Below are 26448 nucleotides of genomic sequence, written 5' to 3'. Positions count from 1 at the left end.
ATGCCCTGCTGCAGCGCACCTCTTCTCTGCTCACTCTGTTCCTTGGAAAATCCCCACGTTCTTGTTTCTAAGATTAAATAGGCTCCCAGCAGCCCAAGAACTATAGGTACAATAGGGAACACTGAGTAGGAGTAATGGCTCACCTTACACTGACTGGCTCAAGGGAATGGTTCTTTTTGGCAAGGAAAAATGACTTCCTACCACTCAAAATGAATTTAGCATCTGTTACGGCTGAAGACATGCCCCCTCTCTGTGTTAGTTTGCTCAAGGAGAAAGAAAGTAGGAGTGTTGGTTTGCAAAGTATTTTGAAGCCAGGCGGTGGCATTGGGCTCCGTGGTGATTAGGTGGCGAGATCTGACCTCTCCCCGCGGCTGCTGCCCTTGTCGGCCCCTGCCTTTTCACTTTTTGGCTTCCCTAAAGACGGTAACAAAATCAGTCTCTTTCTCACTGCTCACCCTCTGGTTTTTCCCTTAAGCTTTTTCCCTTGCTCTGAATGGTAATGGTGGTAATTTAAAAACCAACACGTTTTAAAAGAATTTATTGTGGAAGGAAAAGGAAACTTCAAATGTTTACAACATCCTACAGTGTTGTATTTTTACAAAGCAAAATGCTTATAAACAGCATGAATCATTAACCATAGTGTCATCTACCTTCATTTTGCAGCCACTTTTATAGGCAAAAGAGGAAGCTCTTTGAGCCCTTTTCTCACAAAGTAAAAAATAAAAACCAATATATCTGTATTGACTGAATATCTTAAGGCAGTTTTGTGCAAGCATCCACGAGGGACTTTCCCCACCTCCTACTGGAACTCCCCAGCCGCCACTAGACCCACTTCTGCCTTTCAGCACACTGCACCCTGATTGACGTTGAGCAGGGAGGAGGCAGAGGCCTGCCGCCAGGCCCGGAACCCTGGAGATCCCTCCTGGGTCAATCCACTGCCAGCAGAATAATTTTTGTCTTTAAAGAAAAAATGTGTAGACCGAAGGTAATTTCATTGGATTGGATTTAAAACTCGAAACTCCTTTCCCCCACCACTCCTCTCTTTTATGCCTTCCTCCATCACCCAAGGCCTCTCCTTGAAGATCAAAATCACATGATTCTTTTTAGTAAAGGGGTCTATTTTCTCCCCTCACATTAACCTAGACCTTCAACTAAATAGATACAGTGATGTCACAATTACTTTTCTTTCACAGAAAAATCAAGTGGAAAGGAGCGGCTTTGAGTGAATATGTCAGGGATCACAGGCACAGAGAGCCCACTCGGGCCAGCCCCCTGGGAAGTTGTGTGATGGCCCATCGTGTTTAAATAATTCATCCCATTTATGTAACGTCCTTGTCCTCTCAGTTTTATTGTGCTCCCTAGAGACAGACTCTCGTTGGAGATTCTAGGCCATTTTCCGTCCCTACCCTTTCTCCACTCCCTTCCTCCCCTTCCCTGCCCTCACCCAGCCTCCGATTGTCCCCATTTCCCTGGCCGTGCCCCCCGGCAGGCCTGCACTCAGGGCTGGAAGTCTTCCGGGCGGATTTTCATCTCCACACGCCTGAGGGAGTAGCTCGAGCCGTGCCAGCCGTACCACGTGATGCCGTCCAGGTGCTTGTTGTGCTCCCCGAGGCGGTAGTAGACCCCGTTGAGGTTGGAGTCTGTGCAGCAGTTGTACCAGTAGCCGCCTGGGCCAAGAGAGAGATCGGGGCCGTGAGCCTTGTTCGTCCCCGCCCCGCAAACGGCGGACACACGGGACAGGAGGCTTGGCGGAGCTGCCGTTTGAACCGTAGCTCCGCAGTCAGAAGTGCCAAAGCCAGAACGCCGGGCCATGCGGCTCTAAATCCGGCTTTAAATTAGTCCTTCCCTGCTGGGACCAGCCCCCGAGCCCCCGCACCTCACCTTTGCGGAGCTGTGCACACTTGTCCAGGCAGTTGTCGTTGTCCTTGTCCTTGGTGCTGAAGGCCGTGTTGTTGTGGTAGAGGAGGGCGTCGTTCCCCACGTTGCCGCTGTAGTTCCCCAGGAAGAGGCGGTAGCTGTTCAGTTCGTTGCCCAGAGCAAAGCGGCTGTACTCGGCGTGGCGCAGGTTGCCCTCCCAGTCCTGTTGGGGAGCAGGTGGACCTTAGAGAAGCAGCACGGGGGCTGTGTTTCCCACCACGCCACCGGCCTTCCCTCTCTCGGCTCGCAGCCACACGTCTGTCTGTCCGTTTGCACGGGGGCCCAGCGAGGCTTTATCACTTGTTTGCCTCTGGCTACCACACTAGGCTTGGGAGTCACAAAACAAGGGTCCCAGAGCAAGGCTCGCTCCTGAGTCGCCATCTGGCCTGGATTAGCCCCTCTTTCTGCATCCTTCCTGTCCCTCTCTGTCTGTGAGGTGTGGGTGTATGTCTCTCTGTGTCCCACTCAGAGTCACTGGAGAAGGTAGCGGGGCCTCCATTCCCTTCACGACCGTCACCAGTCGGTGTCGATAAGGTTTGCACATAGAGGAGCTCAAGCCCCAGGCCCGAGTGGGGACTGTAGTGTGTCAGCACAGCTGACTGTTGGATCTCCCCGCTCTGGCCCGAGTCCAGCCTCTTGTGTGTCTGCAGCCTCGCTTTTGGGAGCAAATAGGAAAAACTCTCTTCTCAACTGCACTACAGCCTGCAGGAAAACCGCCGTAGTAAGCACACAAGCCTGTAGTCAGTAAGAGTGGAAAGGGCGCCCCCAGAGTCGTGCAGAGTTGTGTGTGGCACCTGCTCCAGTCCTAGGGGCCTTGTGCTCACCTCCATCTCCACACGCAGCCGGGTTGGCCGTCTGGAGAGCCGGTGGATGTGTTCATTGCCCAGCCAGAAGTCCCCACGGATGCTGCCAAAGCCCTGCTTGTACTGCTTCCAGTCGCGGAAGAAGGAGACGAGGCCACTCTTTCGTCTCTGGATGGTGGTCCAGCCGCCGCCTGACGTCTCCATGTCACAGAACACCTGTGGCAGAGAGGATGCTCTGGTCAGGGACCCACAGAGGCAGGCAGAGGAGCCCGAGGGCGGGCCTCGTCGCCTCCCTCCCATTGCCGCAGGGCCAGTGGATGTGTGCGGGCTCACTACGACTCTACCCCAGTGTCAGTGAGCAGGAGCGGGGTGGTGGCTTGCTAAGGAAGAATTGTCAAAATTGAGGAGGGGGGCAAGCGCACGTATAGTTGGAAGAGAAGAAAATCCACGTGTGCTCTCGACGTGTTCTCTCTTATCTCCTTCCCCCAAGAATAACTGCTCTGGGTCGTGGCAAGAGATGTCAACAAGTCGGGTGGAGGTTATAGAATTATCTGTGTCGGAAGATTTGGTGTTTGGTCAGTAATGATTTGAAGGCGCAAAAGAGATGCCGGGGGAGGGGTTTCCCCCCCACAAACTAAGTGTGTGTGTGGATAGCTCTCTGGTGCTCGGTGTGTCTGATTCTCTGTCTTGAGTTTCCCATTCTCTAGACCATGATTAGTCCTGTTGCCCCCAGCCCTGTGAGGGGGCAGAGGACCGATGGTAGAACCTGGGCCGTGGGCTCTGGTGACCTCACCTCCAGCTCAGGGCTGCCCAGAAAGTCATCGGGAGGAAGCTTGTACACCCCAGAGATGCGGTAGTTCTTCTGGTAGAGGGACGAGCAGTCATAGATGGCGTCTGTAATAGGAGCAAACCGCAGGAGTGAGCATCCAAACCCAGGGGCTCCACGGCAGGTGGGCATTCGTGCTCCGTCTCCATTGAAAGTTTAAAAACTGAGATCTCATTTCTACCACGCAATTCACACGAGTGTTCATTACTAGGCAGGGTCTGGGTTTTGGAGGGGTGTGGCCATTGGGAGACCAAAAGGAGGTGTCTTTTGGCTTCATTGGTGGTGGGGAAGCCCTCACCTGGATAGCAGCATCAATGGGACCATCAAACAGGTGGTTTCAGGTTAACTCTGAAATAGATCATCCTGCTATGTTCTGTTCTTCTAGGCCACGATCTCTGGGAACATTACAGTGTGCGAGGGCCACGTAATAGATGCGCCTGTTTAATAAACTCCACTTCTGGGACCGCTAGCCTCTCTTACCATGTACGTTATGAGCATCTCATAGGGTCTGGTTTTGTTGTTTTCTTGGTTTATTTGGGGGTGGGGGTGGTTTTTCAGAGGGAATGGCTATTTCTACCTTTGAGAATGGCTATTTTTATCTAGATTGCCTACAAGGACCCTAATTAAGGGAGATCAATTTAACATCTTCTTCCCCGAACCACCCCCCCCCGCCCCCCGCTGCTTCGTCTAACACTGCTCATTCCTCAAACGGAAGTGCAAACACCCTGAGGAACCCATGGAGGCCTCCCCTGGCAGCATTATTAAAACAAGCAAACCAGAGCATCGAACAGGCTGGTGTTCACCCTGGGGTTGATTTAAACGCTTCCTTGGCCATCTTGGGGCTACAGCTTTGTGCCAGATTTTGTCTCCAGGTCTCAAATATCAAAGAAACCGCCTTTCCTGATGGGATTCAAAGAGCGGGAACTCTTGCTGTCCAGGAGACGCTTCCTGTCCTCTGTCTCTGGGGTTCTTTTCTTGGAGGCCCCTGCGCTGGGCCTTCGAGAAGAGCCCTTCGAGAGACGCTCGCTGCCACCAGGAACTGTCCCAGGCAGAGCACATTGAGGGAGGGGGAGATGTGTGCCTTCGCCATCAGCATCCTTCATTTTCTGTTACTGAGGAGAGCATCAACTTACTGCTTTCTCCGATGAGCTACCTGCTTAGAGAGTCTAAAGGTGACCCAGCAGCTGGCAATCGAGAAGAAAACGGAGGAAGGATGTCCTGGGCAAGAAGAGTAGGAGGCCCAGCAGGAGAGCTGCCTTTGACCCCCCAAGAAGCTCCCTGCTGGGAGGGGAGAAAACTCCAGTTGGAGGAGTAGGAGGCGGCACAGAGTCCCGCCTGGCCTGCTCTGCCGCGCCAGGCCAAATCGGGACGCGCTTGTCTGGAAAATGTCCTGAGGATACCTTTCTAGTCCCACACTGAGGGGCAGGAAGTACATGCTTAGGAAGTGATTTTCACATGGTAGTTTATTGGGTAACGGGCCATTTAAGCTTATTTCACGTTAAAGCTTTTTCTCTGTTTGAACTGAGAGTCATCAGTGACTCACTCTCTTCTATTTCTTGACTTGGTCTATGATGTGACCGAAAGTTTTTATATCAGTAATAAATGACATATCTGTAGGATATTCGCCTGACAAGTAACGATTTCCTGATGATTTCAGAAACCCCAGTTTCTTCTCTCTGAGCAATAAATTCACCTTAGCCGGTCTGAGCCAACCTAACTAGAAACCAGAAGTTATTTTAGGAAAGAAAGCATTGGATGTAGCTTACGTGGGGGGCTTCCAAAAATCCAGATTTCAGCATTGCATTTTCTTATTTGCTGTAATGGGAGAATTTTATTTGAGATCCTGGGGGAAAATAGAAATCTCAGAAGTGAGGAACCTCGAGCCTCTCCTTCCTGACCCAAAGGAATTCTTCTTCTGGCTCTAGGCAGCATCTATACCTAATTCTGAGCCAGGGGGCAGAGTCAGGTTTGCAGAGACAGGACACAAAAACCCATTAATGCCCATTCCACTAAATCTTAGGGACACAGGAGAACTGTTTTTGGCAAAACTTGGTTCCTACAACGATAGATGTTACAGTTTTGGTGCTCAATCCTGCTTCCTTAGGACTGTGGGTACAGCCTGTCGGCTCTGGGTGAGGAAGCGAACCCATCAGGGAGACTTAAACCCTGTTTCTAAGGCTTGCGATGTGACTCTGGGCAAACCACGTCGTCCCTGTGCGCTCCGGGATGGGGATTCGTACCTTCCTTATGCTGAATCATGGTGTGAGTAAAGAGACTGTGCAGACATTGGGGAAATTGACAGAAATTTACAGAACATTAGAGCTGGTGGCACGTACCCAGGAAAATACACCCCCAAAGAACCCCCAGTCATCATTCTGATGGCCAAGCCATCTAGAAACCATGCCACACAGAGACGCTCCGGTATTTGAACGAGAAGGTGGCAAGTAGTGTGAGGACACGTTCTCCTTACCTGCCGAGGTCTGGGTGACAGTCTGTGCTGCCTGTAGCTGCATAATGTCAATCTGGTTGTTCATTTCCGAGTACTTGCTCTCCGCGTCTGTGAGCCGTGACTCCATGCGCTTGGTGCTGCTCTCCAGCTCCATCACCTGCATGACCACGCTGACCCAGTCCCTCTCCTGCTTCTCGCTCAGTTCGCTCAGCAGACTGCTCAGATTGGCAATCTGGGCCCTGAGCTCCTTCGCCTCCTCACAGCAGGCGGCCGCCTTGAGCTGCGCGGGTGTCTTGCGCTTCGGGGGCTTCTGTGGCCACGCTGGGTGGCTGACAAAGGCCGTGATGAAAATGCAGAGCCAGGTCATAGCTGAGAGAGTCTTTTTCAGCATCTTTCGCGGGCCTGGGTGGGGAAGGATCTTCCTTTGGGGGATCTGGATATGCCCGGCTGAGGTCTGCAGAGCTGCAGCAAATTACAGCTGTGCACCCTCACTCCGGATGGGCTCACCACCCTGTTGCTTTCTGTCCTCCCTTGCTCTTTCTTAGCCTTTCTCAAAGCTTGGGTTTAAAAGTGCAGCCTAACTGGGCTCCCTGTATCTTTCTTCCCAAGCCTGAACGCTCTACAAACTCAGCATCTTAAATATTGTTTGCTGCCTGCACCTCCACCCCCACTGTGGCCGTGCATGGTGCCTTAGCCCCTCCCAGCTCATCTGGGAGGGTCAGGTGCCTGTTGGGTGAAGTCAGCGTAAACTTAGGCCAGAGGGGAGGAGGGACACAGCGGCGAGTCTTTCTTTCCTTGCCTGCACAGTCTCTGGGCTGGGACAAGAGGACTATGAATTTGTGTGTTTCCAATTTCGCCTGGTAGATTATGCCCCTGCCAGCCACTGGCTCAGCTCTATCAGCGAGCAGGGCAGGGTCGGAAGAATTTCCAAATTCCGTTCTAAAGGTTACATAACCGTGGGGTGAGCGTAAGGTAGGCAAAGAGAATTGGGAATACGACTCCCGCTCACCCAGGGAGGCCTGTTAATGTAATCCATGCTGTTTATATGAAGTTCTGGTATATTTTGGCATCCTGCTGAGTGTGCTGTTAACAAGGCTGGTTATTCCTTTCTCTGATCATCACTCAGAGAATGATGTTTTACAAAACCCTCGTTCCGCCTAGATCTAACACTGTCACGGTGGAAAATCTCCAACTTAGAAGAGCTCTAGAAATAGAGTAAGCATCTTAGGAAGCAAAAAAAGGCTTTGTGGTTTGTATCCACAGGATTTGCTCAGTCATCTTTCTTCTTACGTACTTCCTTCTTCCACAAGTGGGCCCGTATTGGCTCCTCGCACGTGGCATTTGACAAGGAGGTGCCGGAGAGGACGGCAGGGACAAAAACTCAGGAGTGCCGGGCACGGTCCTGGCACAGTCATGCCGATGTACTTCCATCGGTCTGTAGGCACAACGGAGAACAGGCCCATCCTTGGCCCGTGATTCAAAACTTGGAACGTACATTAAATCATAGGGAAAAGAATCTCTGTCACCTAACCCATATCGACAGTCTTATGTCCCTCTTCCTGTACAACACAGTTTGCAAATCTGAAGCTCTTCTCTATATCTGATGTACGTCCCTGAAAATAGGGACGCTGTCACTTCTCATGTATTGGAACGGAAGGGCACTACTCCTTTGAAAACAAATGGGAAAAACCTGGGGCTTCGGCAAACCTTAAATACTTAAAATGAGCTTTTCACTGAGAACGAATACAGAGGCCTCTCCATCCTTAAGCAGTAACTGCCTCTGTCTTTGGAACGTGCTCTTTCTGCTTCCATGTTACGGAGCCACCGAGGCAGACCTCGTCCTGTTGCTGTTCCATGTGGGTCCTTCACACACAAGCCTGGTGCCCGGCAGCCCTCCTTCCCTGCCATGACCCCCGGAGTCCCTTTACAGGTGGCACTTCTGGCTTCAGAAAGTCATTTCTGTTCAGCAGCTGGAGTTACCAGACAGGTTTTCTCCCCCCCTTTAAATCACTAAGCGGTTGTGGCTCAGGTGTCCCAGGGTTTGTTTTCTCCCTTCCTGAGTCCCCTTGCCTACTGAGGGGTGAGGGTGTGGCTGGCCCCCCACAGCAGCTTGCCATTCCTCTCAGAAGAGCCTGTTTAGAATTGGCAGCCAGTCCCCGCTCTCATTTCGCAAATACCCAGCCCAGCTGGGCACTGCGGTCTCGGCCACATGGAGTTCATTTCGCTAACGCGAACCCAGCCCCAACCATCCGCATCCAACGGCCTCCTGAACCCGGTGAGGATCTTCACGTCGATCTCCCAGCCATCAGCTGACACTGAGCTTTTGCCCTGTGCCACACAGGCATGTGGAGCATCCTTTGTGACCCCGCCGTCCTGGTGCTCCCCCCGCAGCAACGTGATAGAGAAAGGATCAGTGGAGCTTTATGGATTCCCAGCCAACTTTCTGTTTGTTCTTCCCAGTGGCCACTTCCCCCGGCCCAAACAGGAAATTGTTACGAATAGATTTTCATATCTGGGCAGAAAGTGAATCAGTCATTTGTATTTGCAGCCCATGTAGCAATCCCTTCTGGGGGTTCATAGGTTTGGATCAGAAGCACCTAGCTGTTAGCATGAACGCCTACTCTCTGACATTTGTTTGCTGAAAGCCTGTTTCTAACATGAGGTACAAGTTAGAGACAGAAGCTTTCCTTATTTGGAGATTTTCTTAAATCACCTAAGCTGCCCAAATGTCAGTAGCCCTCCCAGTTAAAAAAAAAAAATAGCAAATTAAGAGTGTTTCCCATGCCGGAAGATTATCAATCCTGCATACATCCACAACCCTGCGACGTCCTAGATTCTGAGTTTCTGAAAGAAAGAAAAGTAAGCCCTTGTTTTGAGTACAGCTAAGCCAGTGGAGAAAACCAGGAAGAATGTGGAGGACGAGACCAGTTTTCCCTTCTCCAAGAGGCTTTTACCTTCTCTGCCCTTCAGTGGATAAAGTGACCATAAAAATGGGAATTAACTGAGAAAATCAGGAAAGCCTGTGTTGGACATCTTGCAGTTTTTCCTTTTCTCTCTTTTGCTGCTGGTGAAAGAGGGTCAGCTTGGTGTTCCCGGGGAAGATGTTTGTGAAAATCAAATCTATAGTCTTGATGAGAAAAAGCCAGTGAGCTTTTACTTAGCCTGGAAGTTCTCAGAGACTTCACAGTCCGGGCCGTACTGCCTTGGGCTGGCACCAAGGACGGGAAGCCTCCAGCAAGCAGCCTGAGGATTACAGAGCTGGGTAAGACCTAGAGGCGGTCTCCTTCCACCCAAATGGAGCGTCATGTCGCATTGTCTCGAAAACGTCCCGATTGGAGAGCCTCCTCCTTTGCTAATATATTCCTGCCCCTGCCTGCCCTTAAACCACCACTTGCACGGTTGGTGAGGGAGACAGCTACCCTTAGAACCGGACTCTCAGTTTGTGGCATGAGTACATCTCAGAAGAACCGGCCTGCCTTGTTGTTAGTTTAATAGTGTTCTTTATGGGGATATTTTACTTCTCCTAAAGTCTTAGGGAGTCACGGCTTTGCCTTACTGTATGCGGCCATTTAATACCCGATGCTGCTGCTTCCTTTTTTTTTTTTTTTTATGTTTATTTATTTTTTGAGAGACAGAGTGCGAGCAGGGAAGGGACAGAGAGAGGGGGAGACGGGAGACACAATCTGAAGCAGGTTGCCGACTCCAGGCTCCGTGCTGTCAGCACAGAGCCCGACGCGGGGCTCGAACTCACGAACCGCGAGATCACGTCCTGAGCCGAAGTCGGACGCTTAACCGACTGAGCCACACCCACGTGCCCCAATACCTGACACTCCTGTCGCTCAGTCCTATTTCTGCCTCAGTTAAATGCCACCCACCCCAGGAGGCACATCCATCTCTTCCCTAAGTCTCCTGATCTGCCACTTGTACCAGAGTGCATTCTGGACGTGTTAGAAATCGTTTCTCTTGTGCTTCCTTCTAGTGTTTATTATTTCACGACAGCACCTAGCAAGAGAGTCTGTCTCTGCGTTCAGACTTTGTAGCAAACGTCTGTTCTGTTAGCCAGCATGTAAGTTACAGAGCACCATTAACAATGCCGGCCCAGCCTCAACTGCCTCACCGTCCAGTTGGAGAAACAGGCAGCTGAGCTCTGGGACAGTGTGACATGCTAGGAGAGGGACACAGAGGAGGAGGAGTGCCCAATTCAGATGAGGTCCGGAAGGCCTCCCAAGGGGAGTGATACCCAGGTTTCACAGAGAAAGGAGGAAGTAGCCAGGGGTGGGAGGCGGGCATTCTGAGCAAGGTGCAGCTTTGTGAAAGACCTTGGCTTAGTAGGAGGACGTAAGTAGTTGAGTGTGGCTTCAGAGTCAGGGGCAGAGGACGGTAAAGCCAGAGAGGTGGAGGGGAGCCAGGCCTGAGGGCCCTGAGGAGTCCACGTGAGGGGCGTGATTGCTACTCTGAAGACAGACGGGTCTCTGGAAGGAATCTAAGCAGCTCCTTACCCTTGTTGCTCTGTTTTCCTGAGTCTCACCGGGAAAGGGGCTTTTTGTACTTGCCCCACAAGATTTTTAACTGGAAATGGGACGGCCTAGAACATCCGAATTTCTTGAAATTGTAATGCGTTCATATTAAATGCCCCGAAGGGATCATCTGGCTTGAAGATTAAGGAGACGGTATATGAAGGACTTGAAATAGTTGGGTCTAGAATCAGACAAATCTGGGTTCTAATCCCTTCCCATCATTGGTAGTTCCATGACCCTGGGCAAATTATTTCTCTGAGTTTACAGATCTGTGCAGTGGTGATGCAAATCCTAACTACTTTACCTCACAGGATTTTTGGTTCAATGAAGCAAAGGGTTAAAAATAGTTAAGGCGGGGCACCTGGGTGGCTCAGTTGGTTAAGCATCCGACTTCAGCTCAGGACATGATCTCACCATTTGTGAGTTTGAGCCCCGCATCAGGCTCTCTGCTATTGGCTCAGAGCCCGCTTCAGATCCTGTCTTTCTCTCTCTCTCTCTCTCTCTCGCTCGCTCAAAAATAAAATAAACATTTAAAAAAATAATCATAAAATAAAAAATAAAAATAGTGAAGGCATTTCTGAATAAGATAAATAAATTTGGAGGAATTAAACTATGAGAAATCAATATTTATCATAAAGCTACTGTAAGTGATTAAAGGCAGCGTAGTGGTGGCACAAGGCTAAACTCACAGATAAATGGAGCGGAATCAAATGTCTGGAAACACCCGCATGTGGGTAGACACTTGATTTTTGACAAGGTGGCACCACGGAACACTGAGGAAAGCACAGTCTTTTCGGCAAGTTCTTCCAGGTCAGCTAGGTAGCCTTACGGGGAGAAGAGGGCTCTTGACCCTTACCTCACACCACACATAAAACTTCACGTTCAGAGGAGGCTTCCGTTCCACGTGTGGAAGGTAAAACCAAAGCTTCTAGAAGATAACATAGGATAGTATCTTCGGCATCTTGGGGGTAAGCAAAGATTTCTTAAACAAGATACAAAGAGCACTAACCAGACAAGAAAACATTATCAAATGCAATAGAAGGAGTCATCTCTGTTCATTAGAAGACACCACGAAGAGAGCGAAAAGGGAGGAAGATTATCTCCGATAGATATCTTTGTGTTTATTGCATCCAGATTATACATACAACTCTTCTCAAACAGCTTTGAAAAAGGTAGCCAACTTAAAGATTGGCAAGACTTATTTCACAAAAGAAGATCTCCACAAGGCCAATAAACATATGAAAAGCTGCTCAAGCTCCTTAGTCATTATGGAAATTCAAATCAAAAGTCTCCCATGCCGCCAATACACACACACTGCAATGGGAAACACGGACAGTACCAAGTGTTGACAAGGATGTGGAGCCATTGGGCTTTTCAGGTATTTCCGGTGGAAATGTCAATTGCTGAAACCACTCTGGGGAGCAATTTGTCCGTGTCCTCGAAAGCAGAACACACCCTGTAACCCAAAGGTGCTACTTCTTGGTAGGGTCCCAACAGAAACGCCAGCACCCTTGCACCAAAGCCAGTACAAGAACGTGTGTAGGGACAGCACTCGTACGGCCAAGAGCTGACAGCCACCTACATGCCCGTCAGCGGGAAGATGGATACTTTGTGATATATTCGTAGAGTGAACGAGCCTTCAGCACTAGAAGGAAGAACGACCGTGGCACGTTGGTGGCACATAGCAACACGGGCGTATGTCCCAGACATCGTGTTGAGCATCAGGTGAGGTTCAAAACATGGCAAAACTGTGGGGCGCCTGGGTGGCTCAGTCAGTTAAGCATCCGACTCTTGATCTTGGCTTAGGTCATGATCTTACAGTTTCGTGAGTTCAAGCTCCACATCAGGCTCTGCACTGACAGCTCAGAAGCTGCCTGGGATTCTCTCTCTCTCTCTCTCTCTCTCTCTCTCTCTCTCTGTGCCCCTCCTCTGCTCGTGCTCTCTCTGTCTCTTTTGATGTAAATAACTAAACTAAAAAAAAAACTGGCAAAACTAACCAGTTGCGTCAGAGGTCAGATAGTCGTTGCCTCTAGAGATGAGGAGGGGAGCCGCGGTCAGGACAAGGCTCAGTGTTTCTGGGACCCTGGCAGCGTGTTGTGTTCTGTTTCTCGCTCTGGGTGGTATTTACAAGGGTATCTTCACTCCGCGATTTATCAAGCTGCACTGTGTGTGCACCTTTCTATATGTGTGTTACACTTCAACTAGGAAGTTGATTCAAAAATCGATAGTGCACATGTACAGGTTAGTGACGGACACATAGTCAATGTCCGGCAAATATTAAGTATTACTGGTTAGGTATGCAGTTATCATCTCATTAGAAAAGCCCTCCCTGCCCTTCTGAGTCTACACTAAGCCCCCCCCCCCCCCCACGTTAGTCTCCATCTAGGCGCTCTGTTTTCTTCTTGGTGTTTACCTTCACAGCATTTATTTCAGGGTTTTTTGGTTTGTTTGTTTTGTTTTTGTTTTCGTTTTTTTTTGTATATCTATTTCACCAGCCCGTAAGCTCTGCGAAAGCAAAGACCTCGTCTGTCGTATTTACCACGGTAGCTCTAACATCTATCTCTTGGCACCAGACTGAGACCAAAGAGCTCCTTATTTGGAACTCGTCAAGTGAAAGAATGAATCCCCAGCAGAAGGTTCTCTTCACCTAAAACATCTGTTGTGGAGACTCAGAGTCTGTATCCGTGGTCATTGGCGGTACTTTGTCACCGTGAGGTCTTCATCGTTGGCCCCTGCGTTCTGTCCTGCTCTGAGTCCATTTTCCTTCTGTAGGTCTTAGACACAGAATCAAAGGAAGTGGGAACTGGAAACACTGAGATCATCTGGCTCAACCTTGTATTTTAATCACTAACTGGGGGCAGCATCCTCACTGTGTAATCCCTTTGTCTCCCTGGAAACCATCGATCTGTGTCTCCCTCCTCTTTCTTTACGTATGAAGACCAACAGAAGGACCACAGAGCATTTGGGGCAAGGTTTTGTCCCGCTCCACTTTATTCCAGAGGCCTGGGTAAATGGCCTATCTGATCGTTTCCGCCTGCATCAGCCTGTTTGTTCACCATCACCGTGGCCTGAGGGGCCACACGCAACAGCTGACATCGAAGGCAGAATGAAGTCGCATGTCCCCGTAAAAACAGCCACATCTCGGGGCAGCTGTGTTCGCCAGAACTTATCCGGGAACCTGACAGATCTTGCTGTCCCCAATAGGGGGTGAAATACCCATTACGTTGCAATAGCAGAAAGTCACTCTCAGCCGGAGACAAGACCCCGTCAGAAGTGCAGGATAGGATCACACGTTCGTACCCAGGTGCCCTGGGATCCCCAGAGCTTCCCTTCGGGCCGGACCTCTGCCGCCCTGACATAGGCAGCACTGATGGGAAAAGGGGACTGTAATTCTTTGAGAACATTCGAGAAATTGTGCCAGTTGTGCCTGAGCAACCAATTAATGGCAAGCGTGACTGTGCTTTGCCGTTTACCGGCGAGGGGCTAGAGGGGTGAATAAAACCCACTCTGTCTTAATTCTAAACACATGTTCCCAGGGTGTCACCGCTGTGTTGCTTGGAAGTGTGAGTCCTGCTTTCACAGTTGTTTCCTGGCTTCCAGAAAAGTTACAGAGTCGTGTTCTTTTCCCCTACCTCTGCTGGCAGAAAAAGCACTCCGGCCAGAGGGGTGAGGATTTGCTCAAAGCTCCTCACTTCTCGACAAAAACACATTCCAAACCTCTGGGCTCATGCTGACTTCAAAAGTGCAATGTGCCTCTAGGAATCTGTACCCCTTGTAGGGCAGCTCCACACAGGGGAGAGTGGATGGACAGAGGAAACCCTCGTGCAGCCAGAGCACAAATGCAGATTGTATCTTCCCGGGCCCGTCTTTTGCCTTAGTGCCCTCTTAACATCCAGCCCTACCCAAGAGGTCAGGTCTCTCACCAGTCGCCAGGAGAGCATAAATGTATCTCTGGCTGTTCTGAAGACTTTCTACAGGTTCACTGGACGACAGCCTGTCTTTATAGAGCACCTCAGAAACCCCAGGGAAGCTGCCTGTCAGTGTAGAAAGCCGGCCGTCCGCAGGGAGCCGTACGAAGGGAAGAATCCCGGGGTTTCCCCTGAAGCTGAACCAAAAGGACACAGGGTCTTTCACTGCAGCCCAAGACCATCCCAAAGTGAGAAGCTCGCGGTAGTTCAGTAGTAAATGTCTGCCCTTCCACTGTACGTAGCTCACCCGCCGGAACGCCTCGAGGTTTAATGGGACCAGTAAATGGTGAGTTAGAGACGCTGCTTCTGATTTTCATGTACTTCTGGGGCGGGGTGGGGCGGGGCCGGGGTTACTGCTGGCAACTAAACCACGTCACAGCGCGCTCTCAAGCCTTGAATTATATGCCATATCATGATTCAGAGATGTTAAAGTGTGTGTCTTACAACTGGCGGAGTACAGTAGGGGTTGGGTTCTGCCCCATGGCCACCCCTGACAAAGTCCGTGCAGTGATGGCGAAACGTATTGGTGGTGACACCATTGGTCTCTCCAGATAACTTTTGGTCGTCTCGTAGACTTTGAATCTCGGTGGCCCGTTTATAGCGTGTCATGCTCATCTTCTACTGGCTTGGCCTTACCAAGAAGTAGGTTTATTTTTCCCTCTTCCCTGACTCCAGAATGGGCATCACTGTTTCTACAATGTGGCCTCTCAGGGGAGCGGAGGGCCACCTCACGTCCGCGTACCCAGTTAGGTGGGGAGAAGAGCTCAGCACTGCCAGATCAGCAGACGTCAGCTCATTTACCTTTCTGTGTCCCAACTTCGTCCCCGCGAGAGACTGAGGCAGAGCTCTCGGACATCGGGAAGCCAGGAAATCGGTATTTTACCCAAAACATCAACTCTGCTTTGAGTGAAGACATCTGATAATGAGCCTTGGGTTCACTCTAGCAGCCCTCGCCGCTTTTGTCCTCTTCCTGACAGCTCCTCTTTCTAATCGGCTCTCTCAGAGCTCTTCAATCCACTCTGGGTACGAAGAAGCGGAAAGGAGAAAAACCTCCAGGCATCGCCAGAAAAGGAGCAGTGCTCGTTGTTGTAGAATAAAAAGATAATGGCCAATTTGTCAAGAAGTGTTGACAAGAAAGATAAAGTTGGAAGTAATTAACTGGCTGACATGCTGGGAGTGATGTGTCTGCCAATGGCTCCCTAAATCAGCCGGAGCCTTGGAAATGTGACAGCCATTCATCATTTTTACAGCGCGCCTCTGACGGGCCCCTGGGTTGGAAACCCGGCCGGCACAAATCGTGTGCTTTGACACTCCGGGGCTCTGCGGCCTCTCCGTGCCTTATGCCGGGTTGTGCTAGGGCACCTGGGCCCCGCGTCCAGCCAGGGGCTGCCTGGAGGTGATGTGTAAAATGGGACAGCCTTCCGGGCTTGTCACTGAGCGCTGTCTTCATCTTCGGGGCTTGGATTCCCAGAGCGAGCCTTGCAGACTTCTGCCGGACAGATCACTTACTGCGCGTGCGAGAGTGCCGAATGTGTGCTCCTGAGCGGCGTGCCTGGAGGTCGGGAATCTAACGCGAGTGCTGCCCGCCCACCAGCCAAGAAGGTGCCCCCGTGAGACCGATCACAGGCCTGGGAGCCACAGGCAGGACGAAATGGTGGAGCTGTTTAAAAGTAATTGCCAAGACTGGATCGAGTGGGAAACGCCCGTGTTACGTGCAAAAGCAACATACAAAATTGTACGAATGCTCTGCTCACTGCTGTGTATAAAACACATACCTGTTTATGTAGAATATGCGTAGGTGAAAACAGTATTTTGAAAAGTGGTTGAATTGCAGTGGAGTTTAACAAGAAGATACACCTCCCCTCTCCAATCTTGGAAAGATAGGATTTTTTGTCTCCCCTGTCCCTAATCTGTCCCTAACACAGCTGTTAGTGTTCTTTTTTCCTCTTGACATCTCCCACTTTCTCACATGCAGGGTTAGCATGTCCTCCAAGTATCGTGACCGACACGCCATTTAAACTGTGACCGAAGGAAAGGGTGGAGACCAAGTAAGAGCTCTTTACCCTTAAGCCACTCTGGACTGAGACGTCGGGAACCCATTGACTGTCCAAGGCAGGCCGCTTCTTCTGCATCAAATCTTTTTTATCTGGATGCCCCAGGTGCCCTAGAACACCAGGGACACCGACTGTCCCAGCTTTGAAACCTTCTAATGAGGCCAGCCTCCTGTCTGTGAATATGTAAAAAAGGACTAAAGTGACTTTTCCTGAGTTCCTAGAGCAGAAAAGGGAAGTTTGACCCTGACAGAGCCACAGGTGCTATCGTCATCACCTGACCTAGCTGTCCGTGGGCGATGGAGGCCAACCAGCCTGCCTGTGCTTTCCTACTGCCTGAGTTTAAATCGTCCTCACAGCCTTTGTCCATGTCGCAGTTCAGATGGCCTCACGTGGCCTTCTGTCTTCACTTACCCTCTTCAGAAAGAGGCTGCCGCACCCTTGGGTTCCCCAGTCTACCCTGCTGCTCCCAGAGTCCCGGGGGAACTGCCTGATAAAGACACGTGGCCCGGCCGGCCGCAGATCTCCCTGGCTCTGTGCGGGGATCACGCTTGGCACACAGAGCTAAGCCTGGGTGCTGGGAGAAGGGACAGGGAATGGTCTGAAGCAGCTCTGCCTCTACAAGAGAAGCAGGAGGGACTGCTTGAGGTAGGTGGTAAGGATGCAAAGCCATGTCCCCCTTGGCCTCATCTTGGCTGGTCAGGAGCTCCTCGGTCGGACCTGCCAAGGTCCCCAGTCAGCTGTGTTGCATGTGTCCGCGGCCTGGCGCTAAGGGAATTCGGAGAATTCTTACTTGACTGGGCACCAAATAAAACACAGACTGTGGTCTGCACTAGAAATAGACAGGAGAAAGAAGGCCCGGAGCCATTTGGGAAGCGAGTGCATAACGTTCTCCTAAATTCCTGATGGGAGCGCTAGGAAAGCCTAAGCGGTCCCCCAGATGTGACCGCAGATGCTCCTTATTTGACTGACTTTCCAACAGGCTTGGGCTGCGTCCTTTTTTTTCTTAATTTTTTTTTAAATGTCTATTTTTGAGATAGATACAGACAGAGGACAAGCAGGGAAGGTGCAGAGAAGGAGGGAGACACAGAATCCGAAGCAGGCTCCGGGCTCCGAGCTGTCAGCGCAGAGCCTGACGCGGGGCTCGAACCCACGAACCGTGAGATTGTGACCTGAGCCGGAGTCGGACGACCAACCGACTGAGCCACCCAGACGCCCCTCGGGCTTTGTTCTTAATAGCCTGAAGGTCGCTGAGGCAGCGAGGCTAAGAGATGAGGTCAGTAACCAAAGGAGCCATCCCAGAAGGAATTAGTTATCAGGCCAAGCCACTTGGGATTTGACATCAATCCAGAAGCGTGGGGAGCAATGACTTTGAGAACGCTTTGGGATTTCTTCCCACGAGCCAAACCCTTTGAGGATTCTTCAGGTGGTAGGAGTGGCATTTGGATGCCAAGCCAGAGACCGTCTTACTGCTATGCTGTGGGTCAGCATTAAGACCCCAAGCAGCTAGTGACTTAGTGATTGACCCTTTCGGTCAGTTTCATCCTCGTGGGGCTGGTCATCACCTGCACGGGAAAAGCACTGAGGAGAAGCTCGAGAGGGAGAGCCGTGGAGACGCGAGCAGGCCCTCCCGCCAGCACTAGCTCTCCCGCCATCGCTCTTGACGGGGCATCTGCCGAGGCGGCGAGAGAATCTCCTTCACATCTGAGCCACTGGCCCTCCTGACCCGCTTCCCCTGCTTCTGGAGAAGAATTCTCAGGTAGCAGGGAGAGAAGATACATGGTTTAAGGTGTTTGCCACAGAAGGCATGGAGGCACTCTGGTCTGGTCCTTGTTTGTTAATTTGGCGCAACTCTAGAAAGTGTCTCCCTCAATTGCCAAGAATTTTCCCAGTTTCTAGCTCTCGACTCCACTTCCCTTAATAAAAATTAAGTCTTGGGGTGGGGAATGAGTGAAAGTGAATGTCGGTAGAATTGCCTCTCCCCCTCTTGCTGTCCTACTTTGCTGTCTTCTTGTCTGTCTCTTCACGGGCTTTCTAACGCCGGGTTCAGTTGTGGGCTCCAGGATGATCGCGTGGACAGGGCATTTCTGTTTTGCTCTGTAGATTCGTGCCTGTAAGATCTCAACCGGCTGCTCCCACTGGAAGACAGAGCAGAATGCAGATAGACCCCTGCCGATTGGGCCTCCACCGGCTGGCAAAGCTCTGTGTCCTTGTGGCCTCAGCCCCTGTCGAGAGGAGACAGGAAATTCGTCAGCCTGTCCTTCTGCACTGTTCTCGTGGGCACGTGGCTGCCGCACCTCCACCTCTCTCAGCTTGTCTGTGGTCAGATCTTGTCACCTGGACTGATGTCCGTGGGGTCTGGTTTGTGTCGTTAAGCGCTTCCTTGTTGTGGGGTTTGGAACGGTTTGCCCTTTGCAGCCTCCAGCAGTAACACGGAGCGACTGAGGGGCACACAAGGGAGCGTTTATAGAACGGACGATAGAAAACTCCCAGCTGCCCCATGAAACAAGAGTTCCTCATCAAGGGGGCTTTGAGTGAAGGTGATTTCTCCCCACGAGCCAAACATAGAGCCTCTCCCTTCAGTCTCATAAAACCACATCTGAGTTTTATTAAAAGGGGACTGTTTCAGGGCGCCTGGGTGGCTCAGTCGGTTGAGCGTCCCGACTTCGGCTCAGGTCATGATCTCACAGTCTGTGAGTTCGGGCCCCACATCGGGCTCTGTGCTGACAGCTCGGAGCCCGGAGCCTGCTTTGGATTCTATGTCTCCCTCTCCCTCTGCCCCCCGCCCCCTGCCCATGCTCTGTCTCTCTCTCTCTCTCTCTCTGTCAAAAATAAATAAACATTTTTAAAAAACATTTTTTTTTTTAAAGGGGACTGTTTCAGAGGACAGCCCTGTGTCACCCAAGTAGGCAGGGCACTTGACTGGGCACTTGACTACAGAGACTTAGGCAGCCCGCACTTTGTAGCCTGGACTGTGTCTGTAAGCCCAGCAGCCTCGAACACGCTGCCTTGGAAAAAGCCCACGGTGGCGACCTGGCTGGCTGTTTTGTCGGGAAGCGTCAAGGCATACCCGCAGCGTCTGAAAGGAAAGAGACGGGCTGGGAGCTGCGGGGTCAGAGGGGCGGTCAGCCACAGCGTCCATGAGGAAATTAAAACGAAAGCTTGGTAGGGCTGCTTTCTCCCGCGTGGCGGGTTATAGGGAGCACCCCCCCCCCCCCCCCGGTGCTTGCTTTCCTTCCTTGTACAAGCATTTATGCACGCCTGCTGATCCGAGAGGGGAAGGCTGAGGCGCTGTCCCTCCCGTTGCAGAGCTACAGTGCACTCTTAGTTATTAATTAAGATGCTCTTTATTTTTTAAATTTTTTTTAAGTTTACTTATTTTGAGAGAAAGCACATGCACGCAGGCAAGGAGGAGCAGAGAGAGAGGAGAGTGAGAATCCCGGGCAGGCTCCGTGCAGTCAGTCAGAGCCCGACTCGGGGCTTGATCTCATGAACTGTGAGATCATGCGTGACCTGAGCCGAAATCAAGAGTCAGCCGCTCAACCGACTGAGCCATCTTAAGGCCCCAACTTAAGATCCTTTTTAGGGGCATCTGGGTGGCTCAGTTGGTTAAGCGTCCAGCTTCAGCTCAGGTCACGATCTCGCGGCCGGTGAGTTCGAGCCCCGCATCGGGTGCTGTGCCGACAGCTCGGAGCCTGGAGCCTGTTGCAGATTCTGTGTCTCCCCCTCTCTCCACCCCTCCCCTACTCATGGTCTGTCTCTCTCTGTCTCAAAAATAAATAAACATTAAAAAACAATTTTTTAAGATCGTTTTTAATGGCACGGGAGCCTGTGACCTGGGCCACAGCTTGTTCATGTGTAAAATGGGAATATTAATATTAGTGCCTACTTCATGAGATAACACATAAAAGCAGTAAGCCCCGTGGCTGGTACATACAGTAAGCACTCGGTAAATTTAGGTCTCTTTTTGTTGTTGTTCTGATACGTTGCCTCCCACAGTGGAATGCCAGAAGTCATGGCGGAAGGAGAAAAAATTAAGGTCCCAAACAAGATGACAGACTCTTGTATCACCAAGAGTTTTGTTTCCTTCCCTCACCAGAACCCCCTCTCCACGTCCGCAGCTGCATTCTCCAGCAGCCTCGTGGCGTGCGCAGAAGACTCCATGGAAGGAAAGAAGAGGGAAGCGTAGTCAGGAAAATAAAGAGGGAACAGGGAGGAGAAAAGAATAAATGGGGATAGCGGCCGGTCAACTCAAAATATTTACTCTGAACGGTCGCCCGTAGGTGCACACAGTCTCCCCCTTTCCTTCAGGTCCTCAATCCAGAGACCAAGGATTTAATAAGGGACCCTTTCCTCAGGCTGATCCCAGTTATTTTTCATGGCTGTGTTTTAGTCCGTTTAGTCAAAGCTGTAATTTTTCAGTGATCATCCTTACTGTTGGACAGACTCTCAAGGTACAACCCCCAGTTTTCTGGCAGGTTCTAAAGTCCTGGTCGGTGGTTCCCCCAAGCGAGCCCAGCACCTCTGTCTGTATTCTACAGGTAGGGGACTTATTTGGACTTTCCCTTGAAGGAGTAGGGGCCATACGATGAGTTTTGGGGTGGGGGGGTTGTTTTTAATTTGCAAAGCTAAGTCAGTCTCTCCTTTGATGAGGAGATATCAAAGCCATAGCAATATTAAGGTAAAATTCGTATTTCTCCTCTGGTTCCTAGTCGTTATTACTTCCTGATTTTGATCAGCTTGTTGTAAAGCTTTCCTTTTTAGGCATAATGAGTGGGAGAATGGGGTGGGAAGAGGCTTTTGCTTGCTTCCGTTTTTGTGTTGGCTTTGTCCCAAGTGAGGCAAACTTTGGCAATGTTTGTAATTTGCTCTTGAAAATAGCATATGCTCCAGAACGCAAGATCGGAAGACATTTATTGGAACTCCTGGATTTTTATGTGTGATTCTTAGAGTTAACTTCTTTTGCTTTAGGCAAGGAACACATTGTCTTCCTCACCAGAGTAGTTAATATCTCTGCTACGGTCATCCCAGAATCCACACTGGAACCAAAAAGAATATACAGACTATGTAATTATATGTATTTACATATGGCATATGACATGTTTCATGAAAGAAGATACGTTGGCTTTTTTTTTTTTTTTTTCCATGTCTTCTTAAGCTTCCAAAATCTGTGTTTGGGTTCAGGGAACTAGGTAATCACAAAGCTGTATGGATACAGCTAAGAGTGATATTAATATAATTCACCTAACCCTGTGTGAGTGAGCTTATTAGAAAAACTCACATGGGGTGCCTGGCTGGCTCCGTTGGTAGAGTATGTGACTCTTGATCTTGGGGTGGTGAGTTCAAGCCCCACATTGGTCATAGAGCTTACTTAAAAAAAAATAAACAGGGGCACTGAGTAGCTCAGTCAGTTGAGCAGCCATCACTTGATTTCGACCCAGGTCACGCATGATCTCATAGTTCATGAGATCAAGCCCCGAGTCAGGCTGTGTGCTGACAGCATGGAGCCTGCCTGGGATTCTCTCTCCCCTCTCTCTCTGCTCCTGACCCACTCTCACTCTCTTTCTTCTCTCTCAAACTAAGTAAATAAACTTTAAAAAATTGTTTAAGTAAATATATACATACATTCATATATACACAAAAATTTTTTTTTAAATCTCATAGGACTTCTGGAAAGAAACCATGGTGTTATCGCTTCTCTTTGAATGTTTCTGAGTCCTGCAGTGGACTGACTTATATGGAGAACCTTCTGGCTCATTGCTTAGGAGCAGCACAGAAGTGCCGGTGGGTCTGCCCAGTAGATGCCACCTGAGGTCACCTGTCTGCTGTAAATAAAGGAGAGAGACATCTGTATGGTGACTCTCCCCTCCAGTTGCAGGGCCTAGAGCCTGGGCACCCTACTCAAATAGTTGTCTTCAGGATGAGTTGATGATTTCTTAGTGCTGGCTCGAGGCTCAACCTTAGATGAGTGTTTTTTCTGTACACAAGCATACAGCTATGTTTCTAGGAACCTTTATTCTTAGACAAAACCAAATGAGGGGAGGAGCATTTACCAGGATCTGCTTAGTAATTTCATACCCATTATTTCATTTTGTTCCCTGAGGAAGCTTGAAAGGAGTGGTATTAGGCCCATTTTATAGATGAGAAGCTTAAAACTCAAAAAAGGGAACTTGCTTATGGTCGTACAGCTTATAGGTGGCAGGATTGGACCTCCAGAAATGTAAACCCAAACTCTCTGACTCCAAATCCAACGCGGCCCCCCACCCCCTCCCCATCCTCACCTTAACAAAGGAGAGTCATAACATTGCTTCAGATCATATGGAGACTCTCCCCATTCATTGTGGGCCTCGGGGAACATTGCTACCCTTTCAGGCCTGAGTCTCCCCAGGAGTGAAACAAGACTGGTAATACCTTTCCTTTCCACTCTCTCAGGGATGCATGAGGTTAAAGCAGTGATAGGTTGGAAAGATGATCTGAAATGTGCTTTGTAAACATGAGGCATTAGGTTATTACTTTCACAAATGTTAACCTCTCTAGTTTGACAGATTGTGGGCAGTTCCCTCTTGGTTTTATTGGAATAAATGTGGTGGAATTTGAATTTTTAAAAATAATATTTTTACCAGCAATCTCTTGCCGTATTATTACCACATTCCACCCAAATCCTGGAGTTTCCCAAAACCACTTAAAAATTAATTCTAGTCAAGTAGACAGTTTGTACTTAGGGCAATAAACTGGATCCCTTGCTCGTTAAACAGTCTAGACTCCCAAGTTGGACTGACATCGTTTGCTCCCCACCCGTGAACAGATAAAGAAACTGCTGTCCTATGAGTTTCTCAGGCCTGCTTCGTCCCTCGTTTCCCTCCTTCTGTAACTCCAGCTGACGTTCAGTGTTGGCTTAGTTTCCGTTTCCCCTTTCGTGTACGTTCCCGTCGGAACAAGGGTCTCGGCCCTGCTGCTGTCCAACTTCCGGGGCCTCTCTACAGCCTCCCTGGTTAGCCAGCGCCAGGCACCCACCGCCAGCCTACCGCCTAGTTGTCCCGACACGTCACAGTCCCCCAGTCGGTCCCAGTGGCCACATGCTGCCCCCAGATGACAGCAGAGTAGCGTGTCGTTAGTGAAAAGCATCGTTCCGCCAGGCATGTGACCCTGGATGAGGTCCCTGGCTGCCCACTGCAGAGGGAGGGGGTGGTCCTCGAAGAGGGACTAAGGAAGCGTCCCTCTTGGAAGGAAATGGGCTATCGGGGGAGCAGTCAAGATGGTCGCACAGCCACAGTCCCTGGGGTGCTCTGTCATCAGCGTGGATGACCCAGCCTCCGTGCCACTTCTGTGTCACCCACAGAGCCTGATGGTTTTTATTGACTTGGATCATTCTGATTCCTGGAGGCAACTGATGAGTGGAAGTAAGAGGTCAAAGTTCAGAGGGACCTCATCTGGTCGTGTCCAACGACAGGGCCAAATACGGATCCAGGGCTTCTAGTTTTTAGAAAACAGACACAAGGTGCCTGACTGACAGTATCTGAGAGGAAGCCAGTCCGTGCTGGTTGGAGAAAGGGCCCCAGAGCCGGTGAGGCTTCCTGTCTACCAGACGCTGCCCCCTCAAAACCAGGAGTGTGGGGTCGAGATGAAATCGTTCCTTAGAAGAAGTCATTCAGACTGAGCTTGCTGGGTGGTAACAGACAGTCACCTTCTCTGCAAGACATGTCTCCAGTGGGCTGGTGAGCCATCTACCCGCCACGACCCCCACGCCTCCCACTCTCTGACATGTTGAGTGTAACCCCCTCTTCCTTTTGTCTCCCCAGCATTAATAATAAGCTACAACAGCCAGAGGCAGCTGCCGGGGTATTAGAATATGCCATGAAACACTTCGGAGAGCTGGTAAGTGCAGAGACCTGGCTAGGGAGGCACTCAGCCACCTCCTGGAGGAAGTTACTTTCCTGTTCTTTTCCCAATTGCTGACATCTGACTTTGCTGTACCGTAAGGATGAAGGAGACAGCGGCTGTATGGATTACATTCAAATTGAATATAGGTCGGGAGGACGGAACCTGATATAGGGTAATAGCTGGTGTGCATCAGCCTCTTGGCACGTGCCCGACCCTTCGCCGCGTACTTTGGGTACACCATCTCATTCGGTCCTCACGACAGCCCGATGAGTAGAGGTGCAATCGTGACCCCATCCTACAGGAAGGGAGCCGGTGGTCCCAGCAGAACAGCAACCTCACCTGATCTGACAGCGAATCACTGGCCGAGCCAGGACTTGAACCCAGGCAGTCTGGCATCATCCATTTAACCCTGACCTGAGTTATTTTGTGTCATCTGTGGCGGCTGGCATCGCCACCGGCCCACGATTAACGCTCAGTACATACCTCAGAAGAAACCATGGCCAGTGCTCCAGAAAAAAATGTACTATAATTTATACCTCCTGTTAAGGAATTGTTCCATTTCATTATTGCTCACATAGCTTCTTCTCTCCTGCCATCTTTGCCTTATCAATATTAAAATGTTTCCATTACCCTCTGTGGTCCGGGGAGGGTGCTTTGGTAACTACCTAACCATATATAAAGCATTGACTTAATCAACTCGGCATTGACTTCCGGGAAGGTCAAGATGTTCCGGGTCCGTGCATTTGATGAGGAACCTTTTGTTAGTCGCGTGGGTCACTTACTCAGGTTTGCCGTAATCAAGAGCCCAGTGTGTTAGAGTGAAGAAACCCATGGCCGCTTCATAGGCTTTTGCCTCACACAGGGGCTAGTCAATTGGACTGGAACTTTCCAGGGAGTATTTTGCCATCTTGAGCACCTGTCTGTAACTAGACCAAGACAGCATCTGTCCAGATGACAGGACAGAAGGGACAACGTCTCTACCTTTGCCTCAATCCATGATTGCAGAGGGGGCACTTAACGTAGTCTCTCAAAGACATTCATTCTCCTCCTTTGCTCTCCCTAGAGCTTGGGCCACAGTAAGGGCGATAGAAACGAAGCTCCCATGACCATCTGGCATTCGGGTGACCTGCCAGCAGCTAGCTAATACCCAGCGGCTCAGAGCGCCAGCCTTAAGTGCAAGTTCCTCTGTCTCCAGGTTCTAAAGGTGGCCATTAGGTCCAGGATTGTTGCTAAACCCGTGGTGGATTTTCTGTTATATTTAGGGAGCTGAAGCGTATTAAGCCTGACAATGGTTTGGCTTTTCTTGGCAGAACCTGTGCGCTTTCTCAGCACAATTTATGTAACAGCAATCTCATTAGAATTTCGTGTGATTCATTGCTTAAACCTTATAGTTTCTGCAATCTATTGCAATTCAAAATATCCTGCCCCCTGCCTGACCTGCTCCATATGCCGCTGCCTCTGCTTTCTGCTTGTCTGCGCCTAGCGTGTGCCATCCGCTGGTCACCGGCCCCCTTCCTCTTTCCCGCTGGGGTAGAAATCATTTACTTCCCAATGAAGTTTAAGTAGTTTTCCCTTCTGCAGAGCCAGACAGGCCGGTTTGGGTGAACCCTCCTGTGCACCGACACAGGGCAGAGGGCTGTCGGGCAGCGGAATTCGTGCAGGGGCGGCCGAGGGGATCGGCTGTGCCAAGAACCGCCGAGGGGAAGCCGGCACGAGTTAACGACTGAAAATAGAAATGACCTCCTTACGGAGGTTCGAGAAGAAAAGGTCCTTTCAGAGAGCTTAGAGAGTAGCGGTCGGCTACTCAAATAATACCACTCAAATAAGACTTTGATTCAGAAAGGAAAGGAGGGCAATGGGGGGAAGCGCGGGTGGGCCCTGGATCGTATCGTACAGAATCCGCTGCAGACTCCTCTTGTTGTTAGAGAAATCCCTGGAGAGCCACTGCCCTGGCCTGTAGAGAAGTAGCCGTTCACTAAGCTGGTGAGGAAGAAGCCCAGAAGACAGGCTGAGGTGGAGGGCGGGGGGGCTGCAGG

The 26448-nt window shown here is 50.4% G+C and overlaps 2 protein-coding genes across 4 annotated transcripts in view; one reads left to right on the top strand and one right to left on the bottom strand.

The window, feature by feature from the left end:
* Window positions 1-26448, top strand: part of MTOR (mechanistic target of rapamycin kinase) — a 135218-nt gene that overhangs the window by 66901 nt on the left and 41869 nt on the right. For all 3 annotated transcript variants that reach the window (XM_043573739.1, XM_043573742.1, XM_043573740.1), the window contains one exon: window positions 24331-24406. In XM_043573739.1, the coding sequence (XP_043429674.1) occupies window positions 24331-24406 (76 nt within the window). The remainder of the gene's footprint in view (window positions 1-24330; window positions 24407-26448) is intronic.
* On the bottom strand, window positions 522-6668 carry ANGPTL7 (angiopoietin like 7). Its single transcript, XM_043573743.1, has 5 exons — window positions 6017-6668; window positions 3514-3614; window positions 2742-2936; window positions 1882-2080; window positions 522-1667 (listed from the first exon to the last, which is right to left on the bottom strand). Exons 1-5 carry the CDS (start codon window positions 6384-6386, stop codon window positions 1498-1500), a joined length of 1035 nt encoding a protein of 344 aa, XP_043429678.1. The 5' UTR covers window positions 6387-6668; the 3' UTR covers window positions 522-1497.

The sequence above is a fragment of the Prionailurus bengalensis genome, chromosome C1 (genome assembly GCF_016509475.1).
Source record: "Prionailurus bengalensis isolate Pbe53 chromosome C1, Fcat_Pben_1.1_paternal_pri, whole genome shotgun sequence".
Taxonomy (NCBI): Eukaryota; Metazoa; Chordata; class Mammalia; order Carnivora; family Felidae; genus Prionailurus; species Prionailurus bengalensis.
This window is presented reverse-complemented; position numbering and strand designations above follow the sequence as displayed.